The 20,533-nt window shown below is 36.2% G+C and overlaps 1 protein-coding gene across 1 annotated transcript in view; it reads left to right on the forward strand.

Annotated features, from left to right (window-relative positions):
• The first annotated feature begins 253 nt into the window (after positions 1-253).
• The window catches only part of LOC309493775 (uncharacterized protein), a 111,553-nt gene continuing 91,273 nt past the window's right edge, over positions 254-20,533 (forward strand). Inside the window, exons 1-3 of the mRNA XM_082163018.1 lie at positions 254-329; positions 1,700-2,332; positions 3,440-4,409. Of these exons, the coding sequence (XP_082019144.1) occupies positions 1,714-2,332; positions 3,440-3,858 (1,038 nt within the window). The 5' untranslated portion in view covers positions 254-329; positions 1,700-1,713 and the 3' untranslated portion in view covers positions 3,859-4,409. The remainder of the gene's footprint in view (positions 330-1,699; positions 2,333-3,439; positions 4,410-20,533) is intronic.

A 20,533-nucleotide genomic window follows, 5' to 3' on the forward strand; every position in this document is an offset into this window, starting at 1 on the left:
CCCAAGTCAAACCCATTTGGGCCCCACATGGCTCTGCTGGCTGGGAAGTTACATTATTACATTGAGTTGAATATCATTAAGTGGTTATGAAAGCTGGCCCTCATGTTGTTCTGAAGCTGAAGCTGAAGCTAAACTCTGGTGAACTCTTGGCATACTCTTGTTGTTATAGACAAAAACACTGCTTCATATATGTGTTCTGCACTATGAGAGGCATTTCCTCATATTTCGTGTTTGACACTTTCAGTTACTCTTATTCAGTTCATACATTCAAACAAATGCTGAGAGACTCAGAGTGACTGCAAAAGACACGACGACATCAAAATATACAGGTCAGTATAAACTAAATAAGCTTATATGACACTCACATAGTATATTTAGTTAATACTGAATACCCCAGCAGATTTGGTTGTTGTTGTTGTTGTTGTTGTTTTGCTCTAGTCACGTTCTTAGCTACAAGGTTTTTTTGTGTGTTCCCAGTACGTTTTCCTAAAAGGTACACAGCAAAATCTCCATGGTTAAATCAACACTGCTCAGAGCATATATGGTCCCACTATACAGAGTGTTAAAGTAAGAGAAAGAGTCTAACTTTTTAAGTCACCATGATGGAGATCGGTGTTTGCTTTAGTTGGGTTCTTGGCATTTCATTTTATAATATTAGACTGCATCTGGCTTTAGTACTCTGGCACAGAGTAAATGTCTTCAGGTGTTATGTTTTAGTAGCTGATATCATTCTAATACCTATCTCTGATTATATGTGATATGTTCATTTTACATTATTGATTACAGCTGCCCTGTAATATCACAGCATGAGATTCTGCTATAAAACGGTTCAAACTACTTTATTTTTTAGATACACACACACACACACACACACACACACAGACATAAAGCATTTAGTGCGGGTGTAAAAGTGATGTTGATTCAATGTGTCTACACTTGGACATTGTTGAAACTGAAATCAACCCAAACAAACACACGCGTCTCTTCAATGCTCCGCCTCCAAAACTCACACTCTAATCCTAACACAGTCTTGAACGCGACTCTCACTGATTGGCCTACGTTACACACAATCCGAGAGTAGATGTCTGTTTATCATAGCAGAAGCGCAACAAAATAATGTTTCACGAAAAATAAAGTACATATGATGAACGAATGACAAGGAAACACAACAAAATAAACACACAGCACACAATAGTAATTACAAACCAGAGTTGGTTGTAAGTTGCCAACAGCACAGAAGCTCCAGACACACAATGACAAAAACCCACAGTGTTACTCACGTGTGGAGCGAATCAAAGCAACATGTGCGTCTGTTTTCAGGCCTTCCCACTTAACTCTCTCTAGTGCTGGAAAGCTTTTCTAATATTAACACGGGTCCTAAAGCTCTTGCCCAGTCATTGAGGGGCTTACTCAGCAAAATGCCCAGTGTTAAATTAAAACTGCTCGGTGTCTCCACTCTACACTGACACTGAAGCAGTGTTGAAGTTAATTAAATTAAATTAAATAAGTCATTAATTAATTAATTAATTAATTAAACATCTCAAGGGCCCCAAAACACCCTCCGACCCCAGAGGGTTAAACCAGTGCCAATCCAAAATTAAGTTGAATGAAATAGAAAAACAGAAGTGAAATGGACAAACACTTTATGAATTGACCATTTTCATTTGATTTTTTGACTGTGTGAATTTTATATTTATAGAATCAAAAGAGGAAATGTCGGACACTGATGGAGATGATTATGGTGATGCAGAAGAAGAAGAAGAAGAAGAAGTAGAAGAAGAAGAAGAAGAAGAAGAAGATGAAGAAGAAGATGATGATGATGAAGACGACGATGAAGAAGAAGAAGAAGATGATGACGACGATGATGATGAAGATGACGATGATGATGATGATGATGAATATGATGATGAAGATGATGAAGAAGATGATGACGATGAGGAAGATGATGATGATGATGATGATGATGAATATGATGATGAAGATGATGAAGAAGATGATGAAGATGATGAATATGATGATGAAGATGATGAAGATGATGACGACGATGATGATGAAGATGACGATGATGATGATGATGATGAATATGATGATGAAGATGATGAAGAAGATGATGAAGATGATGAATATGATGATGAAGATGATGAAGAAGATGACGACGATGACGACGATGAGGAAGATGATGATGATGAAGATGACGACGATGATGATGAGGAAGATGATGATGACGATGATGATGATGAGGAAGATGATGATGAAGATGATGATGATGATGATGATGGTGAAGATTATGATTTCAATTACGATGACGAAGATGATGAAGAAGATGATGATGGTATGTGGATACATGAATGCAAATTATTAAAGTTGCTCTAAGCGATGTCACACATTTTTTAGGCCAAAACATTTTTTGTCACATCCAGCAAACATCTTCTCACCATCCGCTAGCTGCCTGTCCCCTGAACACACTGTAACAAAACGCGATCTCTGTAGACAGCCCAGGCTCCACAAACGCCAACAAAAACAAACTGGCCCAGCCTGGACCACGAAACATAACAAACAGTGTTCCAGCCAATAACCGACAAGAATGATTTGGGGGTTGGGGGTTAGTGTGCATGCACATGAAGGGGGGGGTGTGGGGAGTGGAGGAGAGAGAAGCATGAAGAGGGAAGTTAGCTAGAGGAGAGATGTCCTTGACAACGACAACGACTAACGTTACAATTATATTCTCTTGAATTTTGATATGGCCGACACACGACCAAAGAGACGACGTTCCGATGAACAAATAACAAAGAAGAGGGAAAAGGAGAAGGAACGCACGAAGCCCCTATTTCGTAAAAGCCTGTTTCAGGGAGCACGGAAAGGGAGGGGGAGGGGACGGGATGAGGAGGAGGAGGGAGGGTCGAGCTAGCCTCCGTTTTGTTTGACAACAACTTCGAACCTCAACAAGAAGTGACGTCACCCAACATCGCTTAGAGCAACTTTAAACGTGTAACTATCTTTCGTTTTAATTACTGCCTCAGTTCTACATCTGAATGTGCTCATATTTCCAATTATGTTCTCAAATAGGTACTCACTTTAAAAAAACAACAAATCTTATCTTCATATAAAACAACGAGAGTTTGTTTAATCATTAGATTTTTTATGCTGTTTTGTTTTTCACCTTTTTTCAGTTTTTTTATCTCAACATTTTATGTTTGATTGAATGTGTTGCTTGCTTGCTCTTACCTTGTAATTGTTTGCAAAATGTACAAGCAATTTCTGAGTGAAAATTGTTTCTAAATGTTCTTTTAGTGTAAAGTGTTGAATCGGAGCGGCACATAGTCGCTGTCAGTCTCTTCAGCACAAACATGCTTCCTTTATATATAAATGAAGCTCGCTATAGATTGAGTCTAATTCACAAAACTTTCTGCTATCATGCTTTTATCACCCACATGTGAAGAAGAGGAGAATGAGGGTGAGGAAGAGCGGAGGCGGCGACTGGAAAAGAAGAAGAAAAGACGGAAGAGGAATCTGAAGAAGGCTGCACTGAAAGCCGAGGAAAAAGAGCGGAGACGGCAATTGAAAGAGGAGGAAAAGAAGAGGATGAAGAAGAAGGAGAAGAAGAAGAAGAAACGGAAGAAGATCCTGAAGAAGGTTGCAAAGGGAGCCGGTGTTGCATTGGGAGTCACTGCAATAGCAGCTGTGGGTATAGCTGCCACTGTTCATGGAGTCCCTGGAGCCGGGAAACTGACTACTATGGCAAGTAAAGGGTTTATTAACAAAGCATACAAGAAGACGTTGGCAAAAAACAAGAAGAAAAGAAGGAGAGTAAGAGAATTAGGTACAATAGCTGAAGGAATAATTGACATGACAGCATAATTTTACCACACTTATCATTTGTCATGCTAACCTGATAAGTGTCATTCTTCTGTACAAATGCTTTTGATACAACATTATTGCCCTGAATGGTCACTAGTCAGAGTGTGTTGTGTTGTGTTGTCTTTTATTCAACACAGCCTCATATCTGTTTGTAACAATTTATTTAAACAACAAAATTAAATAAATTCTATCATATGACTTCAGTATCAGAAATACTGTTATCATTAAATAAGAGCCAGACTAAAGGGATCAATATAATGGTTCAACACAAATAGTCTTCACTAGGAAGAGAGGAACATCGTTCTTCATCCTTCATCATCTTCACTGATACTCACATCTCTCGCTGTTGATTTCTGAGCAACATCTAATACAGAGAAAGCCTCGAATGACTGTCCACCTGCTCTCAGCCTGATTCCTTCCACAACATCAGTCACATATTTACACTAGTTCTGTAATAGTGTGATATTCAGCTCAACAACTCTACAAACAGCATTACCAGCTTCACTTATTACTAACCAGACTGACTTTATTTCTGTCAGACGTCTACAAAAGTTTTTTTATTGAGAATTAACAGGGGTTTCGGTGTTTGGTCACCATTATGGTGATCAGTATTTCCATTAGTTGGCCAGTTTGACTCTTGGCTTTGTATCTGAGTATGGGACAGGGTTTACCAAAGCACATCATTTGTTGCAAAGTAAACCATGAACAAAGATGATAATAAAGTTTTAGTCAACATAAAGAACAATCTGAGTGGTTAATTAATTTCATTAATGATCAAAAATATGTATTAGTTGTTAGTAGTTGTATTGTTGAGTTGTTTAATCCTCCTCTGCTGAGATCTTCAGAGATTTAATGTCTTCTTTTCTCTTCAGTTGATTTCATCTGAGACTGTGTCTGGAAGTCAGTTGTAGTTCTTGTGTTTCTCTGTCCTTTTTTAACATTAACACAGTCTTTGTGTGACTTTTAACACCCCGTTGGTGATCCTCAGATAAACATCAGGGAATTTACGGTGTACAACGATTTTCATGTCAAAAGTTTTAGAATATTGCTGAGAAAACACAAACCTGCTGTCCTGAAGCGATGTGTTCAACGTGCGGTTCAACCTGTTCGGTCTCAACAAGAACTTCTTTGGAAGTTTTGCTTTTCTTAAAAACAGCTGCATTTTTCTCATTTCTTGTAAGTTTACATATTCTCTGACATATGGAAAACTACATGATTATTCAAAATACAAGTAAATATATAAAACGTATTGACCAATTGACCCTTTGCTAAGCTCCGCCCCTTAGTTTCTGTCATTTGTGTGGCTAATTATTGGCTATACGATATTTACTTATTACGTATATATTTACATTATGTTTTGTTTCCCTGCAGTTATGGTAATATTAATGATCTTCAGTATTTCAGATTATTGGTTCACTTATAGTTGTTCAATAAAGAGTGTGTTGGGTCATCAGTCCTGAAGAAACCTAATGACAAACACTGATCTACTGTTTTCTACTGTCTCAACTCTCAAGTTCTTATTTAATGATTTATTAAACACTCATTCAAAGTTACTTTCATCCACTGAATGCACAATCAAATCTTCCTGTTCCTGACGGAGATAAACGATGATGACATTTTGACATCACAATCATTCTTCCATCACAATCCTCTTACAGAATAAGACAGACAATTTTAGAGAATAATCTACAAAAACTTACTTTACAGATGTAACCCTTATAATGTAGTTTTCAGGTATAAATCAATGTATTGAGGTTGATTCAGTGACATTACATAGTTTAAAAAAAAAAATGTATAGTGTACATGTCTGTGTGGCTGCAGTTTTGGGCAGATGTATTTTATGCTAATGTTAGTTGTGTGAGAGCAGTGGATTGGCTGTATGAGCTCAGAGCGCTCCTGTAGGGCCGTACATATGCAAATCACAGTCTGATCACACAAGATAAAGACTGGTGAAGATCTGATGTCTCCAGATCATCTCACCGGCTGAAACGAATCAACAAACTAGACAAGCCATGGATTCTAACAAACACAAGCATGCCTGTGGGAAATGCAAGGCTCACTGCAATTCCAAATGCAAATGCTCTTGTCATGAAACAGCATCTGAAGGAACAGGGGAAGTGGACTCTGAAACGGCCTGTGATATTCTTCTATGCTGTACTGATTTGATTGACTGCAGTATTATGTGACAATTTGCAGGACGTTCTTCAGACAGGTGAGAAACCTTTGTTTGTTTGAAAAACATTTGCGTCCTAAAATATGGACATTTTCTTAATTGCAGATGAACCTTTAATCCATGTTCAATGAAATGAAAGTGTTGTAAATGCTTACATTTGTTGTCTAGTCACAAGCAGTGTTCAGGGTGTCATCTGTCATTGATGGTACATGTTTGGCACTCTTTACTGCCATGCATTTCACAACTTTTCTTTGCTGTTCATTCCAACCAAAAGTTGACGTCTGTCCAACATTGGAGCTTGGACCTGAATATCATTTTCAACCCAAATCCAACTTCTGACCAATGGTGGAGTCTACATGCAGAAAAATCTTATTGAACCTTATAGAAATTACTTACATCTGTAAAAAGAATTGACATGTTTCCAGCTAATAACCGACAAGAAGGATTTGGGGGTGGGGTTTGGGGGGGTTAGTGCGCGGATGAAGAGGAGGGAGGGTCGAGCTAGCCTCCGTTTTGTTTGACAATACTTCGAACGTCAACAAGAAGTGATGTCACCCAACATCGCTTAGTGCACCTTTAAAACAAGAAAAAAAGAACAAAAAAAACCTGATGAAGTAAGAAAACCAAACATAATCTTATTGATATATTCTCTGAAAGTAAACTAACTTTGTGAAAGGATGCAAGAAGTGAGTAAGGATGTTTAAATCTTTTTACTTGGGAAATAAAACAACAATATTTAATGTCAATCAATGTTTTTTTTCCAGAAGTGTTTAATCTGTCCGGAGTGAATGGATTTGTGGAGACGCCGCGGCGTTCAGGATGAGTTTCAGATCCAGAACATCATCAACACAAAGACAACAGAACTACAAACTACAATCAACATCAGGACGGCTTTAGTGTCATTATGAATGTTAAACACAAATACAGTTCCAGCAAAAACATCAAAATAAACGAATCAATGAAAAGATGAAAATCTCTAACAGTAATGTCTGATTATAACAGCGTGAGAGAAACTAGAAATGCTTTGAGATAAACTGGTATTACACAATAATTGTCATAGAAAATAGTTTAAATTTCACATGAAAACGAGTCTGAAAACATTCTTCAGCTGTAGTGAGAAATTAATGTCTTCTTCTTTCTCTCCTTTTGGTGGATGTTTCATTTGACACAGATTTGCTTTTCTTGTTTAGTTAGTCATATTTTAGATCATGTAGTCAGTGTGTTGAAAACTTAAATTCAACAGTTGAATTCTGTAGTTATTATAAATAGTATAATTTTGAGTTTTCCAGGACAACAATGATATTAAGAGACAATGATTTGGTGGTGGTGAAACATTGGATAGATGCTGATAAACAGACTCCTGTAAACACTTATTTGGTGCCGATGTCTGTTTACATTTGCATTAGTGACTTTCATTAAAACCCCTTACCAGACAGACCCAATTTTGTGACAATACATGACATACCCACAATAAAAAGTCATTCTGAATAGAGACATAACCAACTTTTATTTAGAAATCCAACCCTTGAGAGTTTACAGTTCAAGACTCAAAATTAATCAGACTGTTATTAATATTGAAATATATAAGCTCAAACATAAAAACAAACAAAAAAATATTAAGAATATATTTATTAAATGTATACAAATATTATATGAATGTAGTATAACAACTTATAACCACAACTAACATGAAGCCAAAAGTGTGGTCATGCTTCATTTCAAATCTGAGGATGATATCTCTAAAATTATTCATGCTGTGAAGACTCAAGAAAGAGTGTGTCAGGGGAATTTTTTTATTTTTTTATTTTTGAAAAAGCTGATAAGATGCTTATCAAATATCTGATTGCCCTGTAAACACCCATTTACAGTCTGTGACTAATGTATGGCGAGGAGAACTGGCCCATTCATGCTCTATTGATGTAAATTGACTAACCTTTCACACCTCTGCCGGTATGAGACTCAATCTTCATTATTTTTTCATCCTTAATCTTTTGTTTGAATTCAGCCATTATAGCCTTTCTTCTGGCATTATGCTTGGCCATCTACACCTCTAGATAATAATCCACCTATTATCTTAAGTCTTGTTAGAAAACAAACAAACAAACAAACAAACAAACTATTCTTGGGACCTTCTGTAATTTTTCATAAGAAGTTACATTATGGAATAGAAAAGCTCCTGCAGCAGGTGCATCATGGCAACAAGTAACATCAAGCTACATCACACAATTTTAAAGATTAATATTACACTTTTACTTAAAGCTCACTTTAAAACACCATTGAGTATTTGTATCATATTCCGGTCGTGGTTTAAAATGGTTTTAAGTCAAAAAAAGATGATATACTCGGCCTACTATGATATTACACTACATAGCCTATAAGTAAGGAATAATTGACGACAGGCCGTTGAATTATTAGAAAAATAATGCACACCCGAGGTGGTAATGCGGTCACGACGCGAAGCGGAGTGGCCGTTACACCTCGGGTGTGCATTATTTTTCTAATAATTCAACGGCCTGAAGTCAATTATTCCGCTTATACTACAGTTACCACACCTCGAAACATTGTTCAGATTATGTATTTCAAGACGTTTGTAAAGTTTTTGTCATTAAAACGCTCTTGTATGTAGGACTAATTTCTTACGCATCTAATCCCATGCCTCCGTTGCTAATTCCAAAACGTCATTTCAGAGTTAGTAACGGAGGTTTGAGCCGCTGATAGCAGACTAATGCTGGGGACACACGACTAGCTGACACATTCTCTGACTGTTTTCATCGACTGCAGCAGATTTTAAACACCGACTTTGAACAGACTGAACGCGCTGAACACGCGTTTGGGCATGATCAGTCATAAGTATCAAATTACATTCATAACCGGCCTTAAAGTGTGTTCCCGGCTTTATGCAGTTATTAATGCAGTTATTAGAGAGAGATGTTGCAATAATGAGACAGAAAAGCATGTGCGTCAATATTATTATTTATTAATTAATTCAATTCGTTTTAATGAATTCGTTCATTCTTTTTTTCTTTCTATTATTGACAGATGACAGTAGACTAGCCAAATAAATGAAACACAAAGCCCTTTTAACAAGTAGGCCTATCAATATTATTTATTTGTTATATTATCTGCAATAAAAATCCGTGCTGCAGGACTATCCATTTATTTAGCCTATATTCAGTTTAATTTTCTATTGATTATAGATAGGACTTTATAGTTTATTTATTCAAATTAAACTGCATGTTTCTATTGATTGTGAAGCTAGACATTGAAAATTGCAGATCAAGCGCATGGGGCGAAATGGTTTTTCTTGTTATGATTTGTATCCGATTTTCCGTTATTACAGTTGACTACGCGAAGTGATATGGAACTGTAATGCGGTCAAGACCTGCCTGGAACTACTTTAGCCGTGCGTTTCCCTGAAAATAATGCACACCTTAGAACGTTCGTCAACCAATCAGATTCAAGCATTCAACGGCCCTGTAGTATAATAAAAGATAATGAATTTCTTTGGTCTGCCACAAAAAAACTACATCAAAATCATGAACTCAAATGTCATTGTGAAAAAAACAAAAAACAATGACTGTTATAACAGTGCGTAAATCAGACCTTTCAGGCTATAGCCTGACGCTAATAAGCCTTATGCCAAAATTATTATTACAACTAAATTGTCAGTCATTAAATAAGAAAACTAAATAATTGAGTAGATGATTTGCTTTGTGTAACCCGACATCAGACATTAGGCTTAAGTATTTTTTTGCACACAGTGCCGTGATGAAAATTTGTAGAACTTCAAAAAAAGAAAGAAAAAAGAAGCCACAGCCAATGAGCAGCCGGCGGGGGCTGACTGCAGGACGACTCAACTTCCACGGACAGTTCTTAATGTTTTATCAGACAATAAAGATTTTGCTTTAGTATAATTTTCGGGACAATTAGGGCCGGATTCGGGATTCGGGACAACAGCTTAGATTTCGGGACGTCTGGTCACCCAAGTTATTACGGATGTCTGAATGAGGAAGTGTACACAGGCCCGCGTCATGCAGAAGGACAGGATTTTGGTCACGTTGAACCACGTGAGATGATTGACAGCTGTACAGCGAATGAGAGAGAGCACTGAGATCATAACTGACGCAAATCAGGAAGAGGAGAGACAGATCTCGCTGTTTGAGCTCTTCAGACCGCATAATTCAGTGGAAAATGAATAGAAATGTTATTCTGTATGACGAAATATGTTACAAACATGTGATTATAAATCATTATTTCTCCAAATTTGCACACCATTGGACTAATGGCCCTGGCGGATGCTGTATATTGCATGTATTTGAACACAAATAAACCGGAGAAGACATGAATGACTGCTTTATGAGTGATGATTTCTATTCAAAATATGAATGTCACAGATGAATTATTTTGCACTCCTGGCATAAATTAAGAAATGAATGTCACTGCAAACCAGTTTAATCATAAACAGTGGTCAAATATCGAAGCTGGAGTCTTAAACCTTTCTAATGATGCTCAGTTTGTCCAGATCAAGTAAGAGTTTTAACGAGTAATGAATGTTGAACAACAATAATCTGGGGCCGTCAGTGATATATATTCTGTTATTTCTGCATTTTATTCATTTTACATATTCTTAATGAGTTGAATATCGATTTTATCAAATCAAAAAACTAATGAACTGACCTACACAATCTGTGTTTCATTCGTTCAGTCGTTTTTGTTTTTTTTAAATATTGAAAGTAGAAAAATGAGAAAACTGTACCTTTTTCATTAAAAAAAAAAAAAAAAAAAACGAAAAACAAGAATTCAGCTTGATTTTCATTTTTCGTTCTAAAGTAGAAAAAATAATAAACAGCTTGAATATTCGATTTCTACACGTGGGCGGGAATGAAACGCCCCTTTCCTCTTATTTGTCACCCGAAGATCAAACTGTCCCGTCATCAGTTCTTCCTCAGTTCTGCACTGCAGAATAAGAGTCCTCTGTTGTGTGGATTATTAATGCGTTTATTGCAACTAGATTTCATCTTTTTCTCATCAAACAACCAGACTAGCGAATGGCTCGACACAACCCGTACTGGGGAATAGACTAGACAGGGCTTTCTTCTGTGTAGATATAAATTCCCCTACGCTTTGAATCAGCTGGAAATGCACTATGCAGGGTAAATGACGGCTGTTCGCCTACCATGGTCGCCCTCGCCCAGTAATTTGAACAAAATAATAAATGAAGATATAAATCAATAGTTGTAAATTAAATATTTTTAACACAAATACAAATACAAAAAGAAAAGAATAATGCATTGACTATATAATAGGCCTAACGTTAACGCATGAACTGTGTTATACAGTATAGGTCCAGTTCTGGTTTATTTCTTTGCTCTTGGCTGACATGTGGCATTGCTATGGCCTGCTTGTGGCCCAGATCTGGCAAACAGGAGTGAGCCGCCCAAGGGCCGTCATTCCACGCTGCATGTGCCAGATCATCTTTCCACATGTGCCAGATGTGGGCCGGATCTAGGCCGACACAATGTTGCTATGTGAGGTAGTTCTTGTGTTTCTGCTCGTCTCTTTTTCTGTTCTCTTCTTTCTTTCAGTGATTCTGCTTGTTAACAGGCCCTTAAAAGGTGGTATCAGTGATTTCAGGCCCAAAAATATTTTTTATCACATTCATCTAATCTTTCCTAACGATCCGCTAGCTGCCCGCCCCATAAGCATGCCGTCAAAAAAACGCGTCTCTGTAGGCAGCCTAGGCTCTGAGATCTGCACACAAAAACAAATGGTTTAGCCAAACACTCAAAACCAAAACAAATAGTGTTCCAACCAATCACTGACAGGGGGAGGGTGCTGTGAGGTTTAATTAATTAGGTTTAATTGAGGCTAAATAAGAGTAACTGAAGGTGTAACACACGTAATATGAGGAAATGTCTCTCATAGTGCAGAACACATACAGAACACTTATAGCAGTGTTTTGGCAATATGACAACAAGAGTATGCCAAGAAGTTCACCAGTTTAGCCTTAGCTTCAGAACAAAATGAGAGCCATGCTTTCATAACCACTTAATGATATTTAATAATAAATATATGATATCAATAATAATGATACTTAATGATATATATATACTAATGTAACTTCAGCTGAATGCTTCAGAAATACTGTTACCATTAAACAAGAACTAAAGGGATACTGATCAACATAATGGTTCAACACAAATAGTTCCCCTTGTTAATCTTCACAAATAAGAGAGGAACACTGTTCTTCATCCTTCATCATCTTCACTGGTACTGATCAACTGTTTGTTTTTGATTACATGTTCTGTACTCTCCGTTACCTCTTAACACTTACCGGTACCTCTTGTTGATTGTTTTATGTACATTATACAAATAAAGTTGCAGCCAATTACACAAAAAAAACTAAATAACAAATTAATTTAAAACTGAAATTCAACAAACATCAACAACACTCATAATCAGTGATTTAACTTCAGCTGAGATCAGTAAACTTCATGACAATTATCAGCAGTAAAAAAATAAATAAAATAAATAATCATAATCATGTTCAGCAGCATCATCTGATCTCAATAATCTTTGCTTCCTTGATCAAAACAAACAAGCATGTTGCCACAACAGACAAAGGAATTTGAACATTAAAACATAGGAGCAAAGTGCTCAGCCAAAGGCAACACTAATCATCATAATGCATTAACATTGTTTAAATGGTTGCTTGCTATCTGGAACCACGGACAATAACTGTGTAACATTCTTCAAAAATCGTTTTTCCATTAAAAAAAACAAACAGACCAGACAAATTCTAACTTGAAGTATGCCATTCCTTCATTAATGTTAATGATAAGCACAAAATACCTTATATTTTAGTCAAATATTCTGTCTATAAAAATGTACTGTATTTTTACTGTATTGCTTTGGATAAAAGTGTCTGCTAAATGATTAAATGTAAAATGTAAATGTGCTAAATCTTTATGCAAGTGGTGTTAAAAACACAATAGCTGTCAGTGATGTTAAAACAACATTTTCCACCATATGACCTTTTTTTTTTCTTCAACTAATTAAATAATGAAATTGTCTGTTGTTGCGTTGATCTGGCAATGTCACCTCAAAACACATGATTTCAATGGCAATATATTTTATAACAATACACCTAAAAAAATCTTTAGTAGATACATGAATATTTTCATTTTCTATGCATTGAGTTTAATGCCATCAGAATATTACATATATTTACACTCTAATTTATAGGGCTAATAAAATTGATAAGAAATAAGGAATTCTCCAATTTTATAATTCAGCTTTCTGAAAAGAAAACCCATTCGTGCGATGTGATAGACAATAATGTGCCTTCTCACGAATGTCAAATATAAAACCAACTTTTACCACACAGATCACGAACTGGAGGCAGATATGTGCTTGTATATGACTGAAATTATATCAAACATGCAATAAACTTAAGATATATGATTGTAAACTGAGATAAAAATGCCTATAGGAATGATAACCAAACATGATGTCCCTTTAAATTGAAACCAGAAATGTTCATACATTATCGATATGAAGCTTCGACTTTATGGGCACCATTGGGTTGGCAACTCCCTGAACCCATGTGGCCATTATAAATAGGCCTAAAGTTTGGTCAGACACCCCTGTCATTGTCAACCTAAAGGACCTTTTACTTCAATGACATTCTGATCACTCACATATCGACATAGAATATTTCCAGATCTGCTCACTGCTTCAGATTGTGAAGTTAAACTTGCGAGTCATGGGTTGTGGGAAAAGCAAAGAAGATTGTGAGAACTGCCAGGACAACTGCGCTAACGGATGCAGCTGCGAATGTCACGACAGCACCAGTGTGGATGTGGATATGCAGGATGTTAAAAAGTGCTGGAAATGTTTGAAGTGTTTGAAAGAACTCTATGAAAATCTGGGATTAGACACTGAATGCTGTGCAGATATGTGAGTAACATTAGCTTTATAATCACTATATATTAATCACTGTTTCCTACAAAATGAAAATTTTCTTAAATTCCCTCCAGATTGTGAAACTTTAATAAATGTTTATTAAGAATGAAAGCAATATCTGCATATAATCATGAGTGTAGCTGACACCTTTAACAGGCCATTTAACAGTTACAATAATAATAATGAGAAAAATATATTTGCTGTTTTCCAGTAAAAAAACAAAAACAAATAAACAAACATTAAGAAGCATCACAACAGCAGCATGAATTTAAGTAACTCCATATTTCAAGTAATACATCTTGAATTATGTTAAGTTTTCTCACCCCATAAAACATGATTACATTTTGATACATTTATACATTTAAACAGGGAGAAAGCTACAATTTATCGATTAAGAAAATAAATATAGCTATAAAATAATATATGGGAAACATTTTCAGATAATTTTTTTTAGGTACATTTTAAAGGTAGGGAAAGTTTATTTTGTACTTTTAAAGAAGACGAAAAAAGTGTGTGTGTACATGTGTTTCTATCCTGGTGGGGACTTCAACCAGAATACACACAGACGCATGTCTAAATTGAGGTACACGAGCTTATAAATCATACAGAATGGGTTTTTATAAAAATGTAAAATGCAGAAAGTTTTCTGTGATGCGCAGGTTTAGGGGTAGGGTCACTGATGACGTTTATTCTTCTATAGAAACTTGCATCGTAGCCTACGAGTAAATAGCTGTCATCATCATATAGTCTACATACATGTCGTACTCAAGTTTATTAGATCCATGTCATACAGTGTGATTTGTAATGATCTTATAATTCCTAAAATTGTACAGTCTGTACCAAGCTTCAGGGGAGAGAATATACAGTTTGTACGGGACAAAAACCATTATCTCTATATGTGTGTGTGTGTGTTGAGGCATAACAATCATTTAATATTGAATCTTTTGTTTTTCAGTGAAAATGAAACTGAAGAGTGAATGGAGTCCTGCGGTGATGCAGCAGTCGGGACGGGTTACGGCACCAATGGGAAACATCATCCGGTTCCTAAAGCAAATGTAATCTGTACAAATACCCTTCTAGCCAGAAGCTCAAAATAAACAAAATAACACATCAATTCAAAGCAGAAATTCTTTGAAAATTTAAAAGTATGAATGAATGAATGAGACATATATATATATATATATATATATATATATATATATATATATATATATATATATATATATATATATATATATATATATATACAGTATATATATATACAGTATATATATATACATATAGTATTTGTTAAAAAGTGCTTTACAATTATATCAGGGTATCTATCCTCAACCAACACTAGTGTGCAGCATCCACTTGCAATGGGTGGAGAGGAGATAAAGTGATAGAGGCAATTCAGTTGATGGGGATTATTATTAGGAGGCCATGATTGATAAATAATAACGGAGGGAATGTGGCCAGGGCATCGGGGTTATACCCCTACTCTTTACCAGAAGTCCCATGGGATTTTTAATGACCACAGAGAGTTTAATGTCGGATTAATGTCTCATTTGAAGGACGGTGCTCTCTGACAGTATAGTGTCCCCAACACTTTATTGGGACGTTAGGACACACACAGACCACAGGGTGTGCGCCCCCTGCTGGCCTCACTAACACCTCTTCCAGCAGCAACCTAGTTTTCCCAGGTCTCTCATCCAGATACTGACCAGACTCAGCCCTGCTCAGATTCAGTGGGTGACCAGTCTTGGGCTACAGGGTGATATGTTTGTGGTACACAGCAAAACTGAAATCCGGTAATTAACACCATAAGTTAAATTAACACAGCCAGTGGCTCCCATATAAACCACATTTTAAGTTTTTTAATGAACACTTTCTGAGTTGTGTTGTAGCCTATATATTATTCACATCACAAACCCTGTGTTACTGCAGCATGAAATCCAGCAATATCATAACAATCAGTTAGAAGACTTAACAGACATTTGCTGAAAAACATAATCTGCACAGATATCAACAATCACTTTCTGAGTTGAAAAGTGAAGAATCCTCTGTGTAAATAAACAGTGAGCTGCCAGAGCAGATGGCTGACCGAGTTTACCAATACTTTACAAATGGTTAGTATCATGAACACGGTCACCTGCTCAAATTTGTCCAAAACTCATGCATTAAAGTTAACTCCAGAGTTTATCTATGTTCTTAACACAACGCAGTCAACACGAAGACCTCAGACTTCAAATAAGTTATTTGCAAGCATGTACGGGGAACCCAAATAGCAACATTGTGTCGGCCCAGATCCGGCCCACATCTGGCACACGTGGAAAGATGATCTGGCACATGCAGCGTAGAATGACGGCACTTGGGTGGGCCGCTCCTGTTTGCCAGATCTGGGCCACAAGCAGGCCATAGCAATGCCACATCTCAGCCAAGAGCAAAGAAATAAACCAGAACTGGACCTTATCTGAGCCACAAAGTCTGTGTATATTAAATATGGAGTCATCTCATCTTAAGGAATAAGCTTGTTAACAAGCAGAATCACTTAAAGAAAGAAGAGAACAGAAAAAGAGACGACCAGAAACACAAGAACTACAACTGACTTCAGACACAGCCTTAGATGAAATGTTGCTATGTGGGAACAACACTCATAATCAGTGATTTAACTTCAGCTGAGATCAGAAAACTTCATGACAATTATCAGCAGTAAAAAACAATAATCATAATCATGTTCAGCAGCATCATCTATTCTCAATAATCTTTGCTTCCTTGATCAAAACAAACAAGCATGTTGCCACAACAGACAAAGGAATTTGAACATTAAAACATAGGAGCAAAGTGTTCAGCCACAACACTAATCATCATAATGCATTAACATTGTTTAAATGGTTGCTTGCTATCTGGAACCACGAACAATAACTGTGTAACATTCTTCAAAAATCGTTTTTCCATAAAAAAAAAAAACAAACAGACCAGACAAATTCTAACTTGAAGTATGCCATTCCTTCATTAATGTTAATGATAAGCACAAAATACCTTATATTTTATCATTATAACCTATATATTTTAGTTAAATAGCATATTTATGTATTTAATTCTATATATAAAAAAAAAAAAAAACGTACTGTATTAGACAAAACTGGGAATGGTCACAGCACTTGCCATATATTTAGTTTCATTGCTTCTATTGCTTTCTATTGCTTTGGATGTCTGCTAAATGATTAAATGTAAATGTGTTAAATCTTTATGCAAGTGGTGTTAAAAACACAATAGCTGTCAGTGATGTTAAAGCAACATTTTCCACCATATGACCTTTTTTTTTTTTCAACTAATTAAATAATGAAATTGTCTGTTGTTGCGTTGATCTGGCAATGTCACCTCAAAACACATGATTTCAATGGCAATATACTTTATAACAATACACCTAAAAAAATCTTTAGTAGATACATGAATATTTTCATTTTCTATGCATTGAGTTTAATGCCATCAGAATGTTACATATATTTACACTTTAATTTATAGGGCTAATAAAATTGATAATAAATAAGGAATTCTCCAATTTTATAATTCAGCTTTCTGAAAAGAAAACCCATTCGTGCGATGTGATAGAAAATAACCACGTATGTCAAATATAAATCCAACTTTTACCACACAGATCACGAACTGGAGGCAGATATGTGCTTGTATATGACTGAAATTATATCAGACATGCAATAAATGTACAGTTACAGCCCATAAGATAAATGATTGTAAACTTGGCAAACTGAGATAAAAATGCCCATAGGAATGATAATCAAACATGATGTCCCTTTAAATTGAAACGAAAAATGTTCATCATCTATATAAAGCTTTGACTTTATGGTCACCAATGGGTTGGTAACTCAGTGTACATTATAAATAGGCCTAAAGTTTGGGCACATAAGGTTGGTCAGACACCCCTGTCATTGTCAACCTAAAGGACCTTTTACTTCAATGACATTCTGATCACTCACATATCGACATAGAATATTTCCAGATCTGCTCACTGCTTCAGATTGTGAAGTTAAACTTGTGAGTCATGGGTTGTGGGAAAAGCAAAGAAGATTGTGAGAACTGCCAGGACAACTGCGGTAACGGATGCAGCTGCGAATGTCACGACAGCACCAGTGTGGATGTCGTAGACATATGTTGCAAATGTTGGGACTGTTTGGACTGTTTGAAATGCATCTATGATAATCTGGGATTATGCACTGAATGCTGTGCGGAAATGTGAGTAACATTAGCTTTATAATCACTATATTTATCATTGCTTCCTACAAAATGAACATTTTCTTAAATTCCCTCCAGAGTGTAAAACTTTATAAATGTTTATTAAGAATGAAAATAATATCTGCATATAATCATGAGTGAAGCTGACACCTTTAACAGGCCATTTAACAGTTACAATAATAATAATAATGAGAAAATATATATTCACTGTTTTCTAGTAAAAAACAAAAACAAATAAACAACATTAAGAAGCATCACAACAGCAGCATGAATTGAAGTAACTCCATATTTCAAGTAATACATCTTGAATTATGTTAAGTTTTCTCACCCCATAAAACATGATTACATTTTGATACATGTATACATTTAAACAGGGGGGAAAGCTACAATTTATCGATTAAGAAAATAAATATAGCTATAAAATAATATATGGGAAACACTTTCTGAAATTTTTTAGGTACATTTTGAAGGTAGGGAAAGTTTATTTTATACTTTTAAAGAAGACGAAAAAAGTGTGTGTGTACATGTGTTTCTATCCTGGTGGGGACTTCAACCAGAATACACACAGACCCATGTCTAAATTGAGGTACACAAGCTTATAAATCATACAGAATGGTTTTTTTTTAAAACACACTGTACAATTTTCCGCTGTCCCAGACGAAAGATTGCCATCGTGAAACAATCGTGGTGATTTCTGTGGTCGTTGCTCCTAATCGCTGGTCCTTCATCGTACAGTGAGAGAGGTTCAAAGACGGCCGTTGTCACGATCTTGCGACCAAAGAAAGCCTACGATAATGTTCTGACAGTGTCAGATATTCAGCATGATCATCTCACAGTGTGTTTTTGCTATGACCTACATCTACTGACCACCAATAAAAATTCAACATGAAATCAACGCGACAACTCTAAAACTTAAACTGTTAACCTCAAGCTCTTCTCCCTTCCTCTTTCGCCGTTTCCTCTTTTTTTCAGCGCACATTAAAACTACAACTGCCAAAGTGTGATTCATCTTGCTCGATTTGTTTACCATTAGCGCACACTGATGACGTTTATTCTTCTATAGAAACTTGCATCGTAGCCTACGAGTCAATAGGAGTCATCATCATATAGTCTATACATGTCATACTCAAGTTTATTAGATCCATGTCATAAAGTGTGATTTGTAATGATCTTATAATTCCTTAAATTGTACAGTCTGCTTCAGGGGAGAGAATATACAGTTTGTACGGTACAAAAACCATTACCTCTATGTGTGTGTGTGTGTGTGTGTGTGTGTGTGTTTGTTGAGGCATAACAAACATTTACTGAATCTTTTTTTTTTTTTTCAGTGAAACTGAAGAGTGAATGGAGTCCTGCGGTGATGCAGCAGTCGGGACGGGTTACGGCACCATGGGAAACATCATCCGGTTCCTAAAGCAAATGTAATCTGTACAAATACCCTTCCAGCCAGAAGCTCAAAATAAACAAAATAACACATCAATTCAAAGCAGAAATTCTTTGAAAATTGTAAAGTATGAATGAATGAGTGAATGCGACTATATATATATATATAAATTGCTATGCAATACTGTACAACCAAAGTGCTTTACAATCATATCAGGGGATCCACTTGCTATATGGAGAGGAGAGAGAGTAATAGAGCCAGTTCAGTTGATGGGGATTAGTAGGAGGCCATGATTGATAAAGGCCAATGGAGGGAATGTGGGTTACATCCCTACTCTTTACCAGAAGTGTCATGGGATTTTAATGACCACAGTATAGTGTCATCATCACTATATTGGGACGTTAGGACACACACAGTCCACAGGGTGAGCAGCGCCCCCTGCTGGCCTCACTAACACCTCTTCCAGCAGCAACCTAGTTTTCCCAGGTCTCTTCCAGATACTGACCAGACTCAGCCCAGCTCAGATTCAGTGGGTGACCAGTCTTGGGCTACAGGGGGATATGGTTGTGGCACACAGCAAAACTGAAATCCGGTAATTAACACCATTAGTTAAATTAACAATGCAAAAAGTTCCCATATAAACATTTGAAGTGTTTAAATGAACACTTTCTGAGTTGTAGCCTACCATTAATACATTCACATCACAAACCCTGTGTTACTGCTGCATAAAATCCAGATCAGATAAGAACATAACAATCAGTTAGAAGATTTTAACAAACGTTAGCAGAAAAACATAATCTGTAATGACTCGCACACATATCAATCAATGAATCTCAACAATGGTGACAATCACTTTTTTTAAGATAAACAGATCAATTCAGAACATCACTGAAAAGCTACTAACTGTCACAACAAAA

This window comes from Leuciscus leuciscus (assembly GCF_965113295.1).
Source record: "Leuciscus leuciscus genome assembly, chromosome: 3".
Taxonomy (NCBI): domain Eukaryota; kingdom Metazoa; phylum Chordata; class Actinopteri; order Cypriniformes; family Leuciscidae; genus Leuciscus; species Leuciscus leuciscus.